Raw genomic sequence first — 12,760 nt, 5'->3', positions numbered from 1 at the left:
TAGTTTAATCCAAGCTCTCTGTTCCTGGCCATGCAATTAAATAGACCTAAGCGAAAACACACAGACACACTTACAGAGTTCCAATAGCAAATGTGATAGAATGCCAAATGGCAAAGTAAAAGATGAATACGACTGTAATACGAAAGGCTGGAGTGTCCATCAGTAAATGAGAGGCATCCTCTAAAGCAGGGCTGCCCGACCCTCTTCCTGGAGATCTACCATCCTGTAGGTTTTCAGTCCAACCCTAATTTAACACACCTGATTCTACAAATTATCTGCTCAACAGGACCTTAACGAGTTGAATCAGATACGCTAAATTAGGGATGGACTGAAAACCTACAGGACAGTAGATCTCTAAAGCATGAGGGAGGGAGGCTGGGGGGTCTGGGAGCCAGCTAATCTGTGTAACTCACAGTGCTTACCCGCTGGGAGAGAGCTGGCCTCGCCTGGGTTAGACCACCGCTACGCTAGCTGGGTTAGCACTGGGGTAGGCTCAGACTGTCTGAGCAGGATCATATTATGTGGGCTAGTGTTACTGCGTGAGGGCAGGGCTAGCCCCATACGCTCCTGCCCTCAGAATAACCCCCTGGTCTAGCTGCCCCTTCACCTGCTCCTCAATGGACTCTACTCATTCAGTTTTTGTGGTAAATGAGGGAATGAGGTTTTCTCCCTGAATTTGAATCCTACAGCTTGAGCCCCATGTATATTCCTACATGAATGTACAAAATGTTTGTCATAAACTTAATTTGGCACAATAAAACAAACTCTATGTTATCTACCTGCTTGCTGTATGTTGACAGTTGATTCACTGCCACTGGGCATTAGAAACGTCACAAGGATGTTCACTCAGCTTTCTGACCAGACACATTCCTTCCAACGGTTCAGACACCAAAATACGACAGCTATTTTTAGCGAGTTCCTAAGCCAAACAAGCTGCCTCTCTCCAAGTCACACTCTTTCTGACACTGTAAGGCTGTATCTGGGGCAGTGTGTTGTTTAGCTCAGGATATGAGAACCAGCAGAGGTCTGGCGAACCAACTGTCTCTCGCTACAAAGGCCAGGGGGGTGGTGGCCTGGTCGGCCAGACTGCTGAACAAGACCAGGAGGATAATGACTCCACAAGATGGCTCCAGTATATCATAAACACTAGAGATTTGAAGCTGCTCTAACTCTACAACATCTTGTGTGACAAGTTCACGTATATTTCAGAGCAGTATCTTTTATGCACAACAGTGTCTGCTAAATCAGTCATTCAAACAGTTTTTATACATTGTGATTTCTAAAACGACATCTCCCTGAGCTTTCGCCAAAGGATGCAGTAGATATGGACAAAAAAATCTGAATAGATTCTGGTTTGGTAGGTAGTACGCTCTACTGAATGTATAGTGTTTAATTCCCAGTGCCATTAGTGCACAGAGGAAACAAATGCTCTTACCTGTCACATAGGTGGTTGACAGCGCCGTAGGAGTCACAGCCGCAGGGTTCGCAGCCGGTGGTGCCATTGGTGAAGTGTCCTTCCTCACAGTCCTCACACAGCAGCCCAGTGTACCCTGGCATGCAGACACACTGGCCTGTTTTCTTGTCACAGTCATCCACGTCTAGAACACCCTCGCTGCTGCAGTTACACAGAGACTCTGCAGGGACAGAGAGGAAGAGAGAGGAAGAAGGAGGGGGAGATTGTTATGATACGGCACCAATAGGATATTCTGTACACACACATATACTATGAGAAGTGTCAGATCTGGATGACCGTGTAGACACTGCTGTGTGGGCATGTATTATTTATTTGAGCTCAGGTATGATGAGCATTGAGTCTGAGTGGTCCTTCCACCTCTCTCCAGTCTGTTTCCAAGAGAGAGATGGAGGGGGGCGCAGAAAATGAGGAGGTAGGATAGAGACCGACTGTTGATGCATGGGACTATTGCGTTTCTCCCCGGGAGACAAATGTGAAATAGTACAAACTGCCTCATGACATGCATAGGAAATACCGGGCTGCTATTGGTGTGCTGTTGAGCACATGTGGGCTGTTCTTACAGGAGAGGAGACCGGTTGCTGCTACTCACACAGCCTAATTAACAAGAATGATGTAGGAGGCTGGGGGAGGCAGGGCGGCTGCACTCTGTCATACCGTAAACCATTATACAATACTGTACATTGAAAGCTGAGAACAAAAAATAAAAGGTTAGAGGAATAATGTTAATTGCTGAATATGTGTCATATTATGCACATGACTAGAGCAAACGAACAGTTGAAAATCCATAGTGTGTTGACAAGGTTGCTTGTCCTTGCAAGTCCACGTAGAGGTTGAAATTGAAACAAATTGGTGTTGAAGTAAAACAGTGTGTCCTATGATCCAATATGGTATTGTGCTGTGTTTGCTATTAGCACAGTACTGTATGTTTCAGTGCAGTGAGATAGGAAGGGTTTGACCTTAACATAGTAACTTTTGTCCAACATTACTGCTCTAAACATTCAGAACACATTGTTGTGCCTTTGTTGTGCTGTCTTTTCAGACATCGGCTTGGCCATTAGAGGGGATTTAATGTCATTTTCTGCAACAGTGGTGTCCCCAGATCAGCGCTCTCCATCTCTGGCCATTGTTCCAGCTTTATGTAACAGTGAAAGGGCATGGTTATGCAAGCCCGGAGAGCACTGTCAGCTTTCTATTTGTTCAATGAAGCCATCTTCCCTGCACAACCCCTCAAACTGTGTGAGATCCTGGGCCGTGTAGCTGCCAATCTTGCTCCATTGGGCGTACGAACGCACAAGGTTTCACTCTGTTGTATTAGATTTGTGTCACCATCATTTGCAAATAAATTCATAAAAAATCTTACAATGTGATTTTCTGGAATTTTTTTTCTCATTTTGTCAGTCATAGTTGAAGTGTACCTATGATGAAAATGACAGGCCTCTCTCATCTTTTTAAGTGGGAGAACTTGCACAATTGGTGGCTGACTAAATACCTTTTTGCCCCACTGTATCTACAGTACTAAATCCATGTGTATGTATAGTGCATATGATATCGTGTGTGTATGCATGTGTCTGTGACAATGTTTGTGTTGCTTCACAGTCCCCGCTGTTCCATAATCTAATTTTACTGCTTGTGTCAGTTACTTGATGTGGAATAGAGTTCCATGTAGTCATGGCTCTATGTAGTACTTTGTGCTTCCCATGTTCTGTTCTGGACTCGGGGACTGTTAAGAGACCTCTTGTGGCATGTCTTGTGGGGCATGCATGGGTGTCCGAGCAGTGTGCCAGTAGTTTAGACAGACAGCTCGGTGCATTCAATATGTCAATACCTCTAATAACTAAAAGTAGTGATGAAGTCAATCTCTCCTCCACTTTCAGCCAGGAGAGATTGACATACATATTATTAATATTAGCTCTCTGTGTACATCCAAGGGCCAGCCGTGCTGCCCTGTTCTGAGCCAATTGCAATTTTCCTAAGTCCTTTTTTTGTGGCACCTGACCACACGACTGAACAGTAGTCAAGGTGCGACAAAACTAGGGCCTGTAGGACCTGCCTTGTTGATAGTGTTGTTAAGGAGGCAGATAATCGCTTTATTATAGACAGACTTCTCCCCATCTTAGCTACTACTGCATCAATATGTTTTGACCATGACAGTTTACAATCTAGGGTTACTCCAATCAGTTTAGTCATCTCAACTTGCTCAATTTCCACATGATTTATTACAAGATTTAGTTGAGGTTTAGTGAGTGGTTTGTTCCAAATACAATTATTTTAGTTTTAGAAATATTTAGGGCTAACTTATTCCTTGCCACCCACTCTGGAACTAACTGCAGCTTTTTGTTGAGTGTTGCAGTCATTTCAGTCGCTGTAGTAGCTGATGTGTATAGTGTTGAGTCATCCGCATACATAGACACTCTGGCTTTACTCAAAGTCAATGGCATGTTGTTAGTAAAAAATTAAAAAAGCAAGGGGCCTAAAACACTACCCTGGGGAATTCCTGATTCTAACTTGATTATATTTGAGAGGCTTTTATTAAAGAACACCCTCTGTGTTCTGTTAAACAAGTAACTCTTTATCCACATTATAGCAGGGGATGTAAAGCCATAACACACGTTTTTCCAGCAGCAGACTATGATCAATAATGTCAAAAGTTTCACTGAAGTCTAACAAGACAGCACCCACAATCATTTTATCATCAATTTCTCTCAGCCAATCATCAGTAATTTGTGTACGTGCTGTGCTTGTTGAGTGTCCTTCCCTATAAGCATGCTGAAATTCTGTTGTCAATTTGTTTACTGTACAATTGCATTGTATCTGGTCAAACACAAATTTTTTCCAGAAGTTTACTAAGGGTTGGTAACAGGCTGATTGGTCGGCTATTTGAGCCAGTAAAGGGGGCTTTACTATTCTTGTGTAGTGGAATGACTTTAGCTTCCCTCCAGGCCTGAGGGCACACGCTCTCTAGTAGGCTTAAATTGAAGATGTGGCAAATAGGAGTGGCAATATCGTCTGCTATAATCCTCAGTAATTTTCCATCCAGATTGTCAGACCCCAGTGGCTTATCATTGTTGATAGACAACAATAATTGTTTCACCTCTTCCACACTGACTTTATGGAATTCAAAAGTACAATTCTTGTCTTTCATAATTTGGTCCGATATACTTGGATGTGTAGTGACAGCGTTTGTTGCTGGCATGTCATCCCTAAGTTTGCTTATCTTGCCAATGAAAAAGTAATTAAAGTAGTTTGCAATATCAGTGGGATTTGTGTTGAATGAGCCATCTGATTCAATGAATGAAGGAGCCGAGTTGGCTTTTTCCCAAAAAATTTAATTTAAGGTGCCCCAAAGATTTTTACTATCATTCTTTATATAATTTCTTTGTTTCAAAGTGTAGTATTTTTATTTTGTTTAGTCACATGATTTCTTAATTAATTTGCAGTACGTTTGCCAATCAGTTGGGCTGCCAGACTTAATTGCCATACCTTTTTGCCTCATCAATCAATCATCAATCAAGTTTATTTTATATAGCCCTTCGTACATCAGCTAATGTCTCGAAGTGCTGTACAGAGACCCAGCCTAAAACCCCAAACAGCTAGAATGCAGGTGTAGAAGCACCCTCTCAAGCATCCCTCTCAACCATACAATTGTTCAATTCTTCATCAATCCAAGGGGATTTAACAGTTAACAGTAATTTTCTTAATGGGTGCGTGCTTATTAGTAACTGGAATTAGTTTCATAAATGTGTCAAGTGCATAATCTGGTTGCTCCTCATTACACACCACAGACCAGCAAATATTCTTTACATCATCAACATATGCATCACTACAAAATCACTACATTATACACTATATTAGGCCCAGCATTTGGAACTTTGGTTTTCCTAGATATGGCTATTATATTGTGATCACTACATCCTATGGATTTGGATACTGCTTTAAAGCAAATATCTGCAGCGTTAGTAAAGATGTGATCAATAGATTGATGATTTAATTCCTGTGCTGTTTGTAACTACCCTGGTAGGTTGACTGACAACCTGGTCCAGGTTGCAGGCACTGGTTACAGTTTGAAGTTTTTTCCTGAATGGGCAGCTTGATATTTAAATCACCCAGAAAATATACTTCTCTGTTGATATCACATACATTATCAAGCATTTCACACATATTATCCAGATACTGACTGTTAGCACTTGGTGGTTAATAGCAGCTTCCCACAACAATGGGCTTTAGGTGAGGCAGATGAACCTGTAGCCATATTACTTCAACAGTATTTAACATTAGATTGTAAGCTTTACAGGAATGTGGTTCTGAATATACAGTTGTGGCCAAAAGTTTTGAGAATGACACAAATATTAATTTCCACAAAGTTTGCTGCTTCAGTGTCTTTAGATATTTTTGTCAGATGTTACAATGGAATACTGAAGTATAATTAGTGGCACCCCAATGGTGGAACAAACTCCCTCACGACGCCAGGACAGCGGAGTCAATCACCACCTTCCGGAGACACCTGAAACCCCACCTCTTCAAGGAATACCTAGGATAGGATAAAGCAATCCTTCTGCCCCCCCCCCCTTAAAAGATTTAGATGCACTATTGTAAAGTGGCTGTTCCACTGGATGCCATAAGGTGAATGCACCAATTTGTAAGTCGCTCTGGATAAGAGCGTCTGCTAAATGACTTAAATGTAAATGTAAATGTAATTACAAGCATTTCTTAAGTGTCAAAGGCTTTTATTGACAATTACATGAAGTTGATGCAAAGAGTCAATATTTGCAGTGTTGACCCTTCTTTTTCAAGACCTCTGCAATCCGCCCTGGCATGCTGTCAATTAACTTCTGGGCCACATCCCGACTGATTGCAGCCCATTCTTGCATAATCAATGCTTGGAGTTTGTCAGAATTTGTGGGGTTTTGTTTGTCCAACCGCCTCTTGAGAATTGACCACAAATTCTCAATGGGATTAAGGTCTGGGGAGTTTCCTGGCCATGGACCCAAAATATCTATGTTTTGTTCCCCGAGCCACTTAGTTATCACTTTTGCCTTATGGCAAGGTGCTCCATCATGCTGGAAAAGGCATTGTTCGTCACCAAACTGTTCCTGGATGGTTGGGAGAAGTTGCTCTCGGAGAATGTGTTGGTACCATTCTTTATTCATGGCTGTGTTCTTAGGCAAAATTGTGAGTGAGCCCACTCCCTTGGCTGAGAAGCAACCCCGCACATGAATGGTCTCAGGATGCTTTACTGTTGGCATGACACAGGACTGATGGTAGCGCTCACCTTGTCTTCTACGGACAAGCTTTTTTCCGGCTGGCCCAAACAATTGGAAAAGGGATTAATCAGAGAAAATGACTTTACCCCAGTCCTCAGCAGTCCAATCCCTGTACCTTTTGCAGAATATCAGTCTGTCCCTGATGTTTTTCCTGGAGAGAAGTGGCTTCTTTGCTTCCCTTCTTGACACCAGGCCATCCTCCAAAAGTCTTTGCCTCACTGTGCGTGCAGATGCACTCACACCTGCCTGCTGCCATTCCTGAGCAAGCTCTGTACTGGTGGTGCCCCGATCCCGCAGCTTAATCAACTTTAGGAGACGGTCCTGGCGCTTGCTGGACTTTCTTGGGTGCCCTGCAGCCTTCTTCACAACAATTTACCGCTCTCTTTGAAGTTCTTGGTGATCCGATAAATGGTTGATTTAGGTGCAATCTTACTGGCAGCAATATCCTTGCCTGTGAAGCCCTTTTTGTGCAAAACAATGATGATGGCACGTGTTTCCTTGCAGGTAACCATGGTTGACAGAGGAAGAACAATGATTCCAAGCACGACCCTCCTTTTGAAGCTTCCAGTCTGTTATTCAAACTCAATCAGCATGACAGAATGATCTCCAGCCTTGTCCTCGTCAATACTCACACCAGTGTTAACGAGAGAATCACTGCCATGATGTCAGCTGGTCCTTTTGTGGCAGGGCTGAAATGCAGTGGAAATATTTTGGGGGGGATTCAGTTCATTTGCATGGCAAAGAGGGACTTTGCAATTAATTGCAATTCATCTGATCACTCTTCATAACATTCTGGAGTATATGCAAATTGCTATCATACAAACTGAGGCAGCAGACTTTGAAAATGTATATTTGTGTCTTTCTCAAAACTTTTGGCCACGACTGTAGACCGCAACACCGCCTCCGTTGGCATTTCTGTCTTTTCGGTAGATGTTATAACCATGTACCACTGTATCAAAGGTATAATCTAAGTGAGTTTCAGAGATAGTCGGAATATGAATGTCATCTGTTACAAGCAAGTTATTGACTTCATGGACCTTGTTTCTTAGGCTACATATGTTAATATGGGCTATTTTTAGCACTTTTCTGAGTTGCTTTATTGGGAAGCTTATCAGAGGTAGACTTAGTCATGTTATTTACATTGGAGCTGATAGTGCATGGTGAGCTGCATAAAGTGGTCTTCCTAATATTGCACACCGCCTCAGTGCTAACAGTGTAACTCTGGTTTATAGGGTCATGATTACTGCTTACAATAGCTGTAGGATAAACAGATGTATTCGGTGCAATTAAGGGTACATAAATTAAATTACCTACATTTGTGTTTGCCAATGCCCCTAAGATTATGTACATTTGATGCCGCATTATGACGACTCATTGTCACAATTGTAGGGATTAACTGAGCTGGTTTTGGATCATTTACCAGTTATTGTTTCAACGCAGCCTTGAAATGCGTGGACAGAGTCCAGGAGCCAAGATGATTTGGATGGACTCCGTCATTCCTGTAGAGAATCTTCTGTTTCCAGAAGGTGTAAAAGTTATCAATAAAAGTGACTCCAGCAGAGCTACAGTAGTCTTTTAGCCAGATGTGTAATCCAGCAGTCTATTGAATCTTTCACACCCGTGGCCCAACGATGGTAATGGACCTGAAATGATTGGCCGTTTTTTTGGAGTATTTAAATGCTAAAATCAGTTTTTTTAAATCAATTTCAAATGTTCCGAGCTAGCCCTCCTGATGTTGTTTGACCCCATATGGACTACGACAGTGTCAGCTCCCGGCATCTGTGGTAGAACAGTCGGAAGCAGCCTTGTTATGTCCTGTTCTCGTGCTCCTGTGTAGAACAGGGTTTTTGCCTTGGGGACCGATATGTTTTTCACCATAGAGCTGCCTATGATGACAGTTGAATGGGCCGGTCTCTCAGGTAGCCTCACGGTCTGGTGAGGCTGGGAGCTCTGAGGATCTGAACCCAAGATGGAAGCCACCGGAGAGGGAGACAGAGCCGAGGACGAAGACGCAGGTACCTCTGGATCCGATCTTGATTGGGAAGCCACCAAGGACAAAGGCGCCGGAACCTCTGGATCCAGGGCGGAAAAGCTGTTTCTGGTCTGTGTCAGTTCCAGGCTCAACATCTCCATGGAGACCCCCGTTGCCAGAGGTCGCCTTCTTCGACTTCCACGGCGAGTGACGTACCTCCATGGCTGGTTGATTGGGTCAAGAACAGCTCCATTCTCCAGGGAAGGGGGAGACCCCTTCGGGAATGGAACCCTGGCTAGCAACGGCCGGTCGGCTGTGGAGAGCCGACACTGCGGCAAAACTTCCACCAGACCAGAGCGGCATCCAGCTACTGGGGTGGAAGAAAAATAAAAAGTAGGTGGGCGTGGGTTCCCCAGTAGCTTATGTAGGTTTGCTACTTGCTTGCTAAGAGTAGCTACTTCACTCCTGTAGTCCTCCGCAAGCAAGCAGTTGCTACATTGAAAGTCAGCGCGGTCCACATTCTCCCGGAACAAAGCAAAGTAGACGCAGCTCCTGCAATGCTGGAAATGTTCAATAGCGGCCTCCATTTGAGACCGCCGAGCCAGCTAGGCTAGCTGGGCTTTTGCGTCTCTCCCCCTATACAGAATCTGGCAGGACCCCGAGACAGATACCAGCACTCACAGCAATTTATCCCAACACAGCCGCAGGATTCAAAATAAAATAACAGTATATAAAAACACTGTCAGCTTTTAAATCGAGGTCTTTAGTTCAGGTTTCAGTTTCGGCCTTCGACAGCATTCAACAACAACAAACATAGGTGTGTTGAACCTGCCTGTGGTTGCGGTGGGGATATGTATGAATACACCCAGTCACTACAAAGATACAGGTGTCCTCCCTAACTCAGTTGCGGGAGAGGAAGGAAACCGCTCAGGGATTTCACCATGAGGCCAATAGTGACTTTAAAATTGAATGGCTGTGAAAGCAGAAAACTGAGAATGGATCAACAACATTGTAGTTCTCCGCAATACTAACCTAGTTGGCAGAGTGAAAAGGAAGCCTGTACAGAATAAAAATATTCTAAAACATGCATCCTGTTTGCAACAAGGCACTAAAGTAATACTGCAAAAAATGTGGCAAAGCAATTCACTTTTTGTCCCGAATACAAAGTATTATGTTTGGGGCAAATCCAATACAAGACATTACTGAGTACCACTCTTCATTTTCAAGCATAGTGGTGACTGCATTATGTTAGGGGTATGCTTGTAATCTTTAAGGAGTTTTTCAGGATAAAAAAGAAACCGAATGGTGCTAAGTACAGCAAAATCCTAGAAGAAAACCTGGTTCAGTCTGCTTTCCACCAGATACTGGGAGATGAATTCACCTTTCAGCAAGACAATAACCCAAAACACAAGGCCAAATAGACACTACAGTTCAGTGGAGGCTGGTGGGAGGAGCTATAAGAGGACGGGCTCATTGTAATGACTGAAATGGAATAAATGGAACGGAGTCAAACGTGTTTTCCATGTGTTTGATACCGTTCTATATATTCCATTCCAGCCATTACTATGAGCCCGTCCTCCTATAGCTCCTCCCACCAGTCTCTACTGCTGGAGTTACTTACCAAGACCACATTAAATGTTCCTGAGTGGCCTAGTTACAGTTTTGACTTAAATCGGTCTAAAATCTATGGCAAGACTTGAAAATGACTGTCTAGCAATGAACAGCAACCAACTTGACAGAGCTTGATTAATTTTTTTAAAGAATGTGCAAGTCACAGGAGGTTGGTGGCACCTTAATTGGAGAGAGTGTGCTTGTGTTAATGACTGGAGCGGAATAAGTGTAATGGTATCAAATACATCAAACACATGGTTCCCAGGTGTTTGATGCCATTCCATTTGCTCCGTTCCGGACATTAAATCAAATCAAATCAAATTTTATTTGTCACATACACATGGTTAGCAGATGTTAATGCGAGTGTAGCGAAATGCTTGTGCTTCTAGTTCCGACAATGCAGTAATAACCAACAAGTAATCTAACCTAACAATTCCACAACTACTACCTTATACACACAAGTGTAAAGGGATAAAGAATATGTACATAAAGATATATGAATGAGTGATGGTACAGAACGGCATAGGCAAGATGCAGTAGATGGTATAGAGTACAGTATATACATATGAGATGAGTAATGTAGGGTATGTAAACATAAAGTGGCATAGTTTCAAGTGGCTAGTGATACATGTATTACATAAAGATGGCAAGATGCAGTAGATGATATAGAGTACAGTATATACATATACATATGAGATGAGTAATGTAGGGTATGTAAACATTATATTAAGTGGCATTGTTTAAAGTGGCTAGTGGTACATCTTTACATAATTTCCATAATTTCCTATTATTAAAGTGATTGGAGTTGAGTCAGTATGTTGGCAGCGGCCGCTAAATGTTAGTGGTGGCTGTTTAACAGTCTGATGGCCTTGAGATAGAAGCTGTTTTTCAGTCTCTCGGTCCCTGCTTTGATGCACCTGTACTGACCTCGCCTTCTGGATGAAAGCGGGGTGAACAGGCAGTGGCTTGGGTGGTTGTTGTCCTTGATGATCTTTATGGCCTTCCTGTGACATTGGGTGGTGTAGGTGTCCTGGAGGGCAGGTAGTTTGCCCCCGGTGATGCGTTGTGCAGACCTCACTACCCTCTGGAGAGCCTTACGGTTGTGGGCGGAGCAGTTGCCGTACCAGGCGGTGATACAGCCCGACAGGATGCTCTCGATTGTGCATCTGTAGAAGTTTGTGAGTGCTTTTGGTGACAAGCCGAATTTCTTTAGCCTCCTGAGGTTGAAGAGGCGCTGCTGCGCCTTCTTCACAACGCTGTCTGTGTGGGTGGACCAATTCAGATTGTCCGTGATGTGTACACCGAGGAACTTAAAACTTTCCACCTTCTCCACTACTGACCCGTCGATGTGGATAGGGGGGTGCTCCCTCTGCTGTTTCCTGAAGTCCACAATCATCTCCTTTGTTTTGTTGACGTTGAGTGTGAGGTTATTTTCCTGACACCACACTCCGAGGGACCTCACCTCCTCCCTGTAGGCCGTCTCGTCGTTGTTGGTAATCAAGCCTACCACTGTAGTGTCATCCGCAAACTTGATGATTGAGTTGGAGGCGTGCATGGCCACGCAGTCGTGGGTGAACAGGGAGTACAGGAGAGGGCTCAGAACGCACCCTTGTGGGGCCCCAGTGTTGAGGATCAGCGGGGTGGAGATGTTGTTACCTACCCTCACCACCTGGGGGCGGCCCGTCAGGAAGTCCAGGACCCAGTTGCACAGGGCGGGGTCGAGACCCAGGGTCTCGAGCTTGATGACGAGTTTGCAGGGTACTATGGTGTTAAATGCTGAGCTGTAGTCGATGAACAGCATTCTCACATAGGTATTCCTCTTGTCCAGATGGGTTAGGGCAGTGTGCAGTGTGGTTGCGATTGCGTCGTCTGTGGACCTATTGGGTCGGTAAGCAAATTGGAGTGGGTCTAGGGTGTCCGGTAGGGTGGAAGTGATATGGTCCTTGACTAGTCTCTCAAAGCACTTCATGATGACGGAAGTGAGTGCTAGTCGTTTAGCTCAGTTACCTTAGCTTTCTTGGGAACAGGAACAATGGTTGCCCTCTTGAAGCATGTGGGAACAGCAGACTGGGATAAGGATTGATTGAATATGTCCGTAAACACACCAGCCAGCTGGTCTGCGCATGCTCTGAGGACGCGGCTGGGAATGCCGTCTGGGCCTGCAGCCTTGCGAGGGTTAACACGTTTAAATGTTTTACTCACCTCGGCTGCAGTGAAGGAGAGCCCGCTGGTTTTGGTAGCGGGCCGTGTCAGTGGCACTGCATTGTCCTCAAAGCGAGCAAAAAAGTTATTAAGCCTGTCTGGGAGCAAGACATCCTGGTCCGCGACGGAGCTGGTTTTCTTTTTGTAATCCGTGATTGACTGTAGACCCTGCCACATACCTCTTGTGTCTGAGCTGTTGAATTGCGACTCAATTTTGTCTCTGTACTGGGACTTAGCTAG

At 44.1% G+C, this 12,760-nt stretch overlaps 1 protein-coding gene across 1 annotated transcript in view; it reads right to left on the bottom strand.

Moving 5' to 3' along the window:
• LOC129826142 (multiple epidermal growth factor-like domains protein 9) overlaps window positions 1–12,760 on the bottom strand; it is a 33,303-nt gene that overhangs the window by 13,925 nt on the left and 6,618 nt on the right. Inside the window, exon 2 of the mRNA XM_055886506.1 lies at window positions 1,436–1,634. Coding sequence (XP_055742481.1) covers window positions 1,436–1,634 — 199 coding nt within the window. The remainder of the gene's footprint in view (window positions 1–1,435; window positions 1,635–12,760) is intronic.

This window comes from Salvelinus fontinalis, chromosome 28 (genome assembly GCF_029448725.1).
Source record: "Salvelinus fontinalis isolate EN_2023a chromosome 28, ASM2944872v1, whole genome shotgun sequence".
NCBI lineage: Eukaryota > Metazoa > Chordata > Actinopteri > Salmoniformes > Salmonidae > Salvelinus > Salvelinus fontinalis.
Note: the sequence above shows the minus strand (reverse complement) of the source record. Positions and strands in the feature narration are given on the sequence as shown.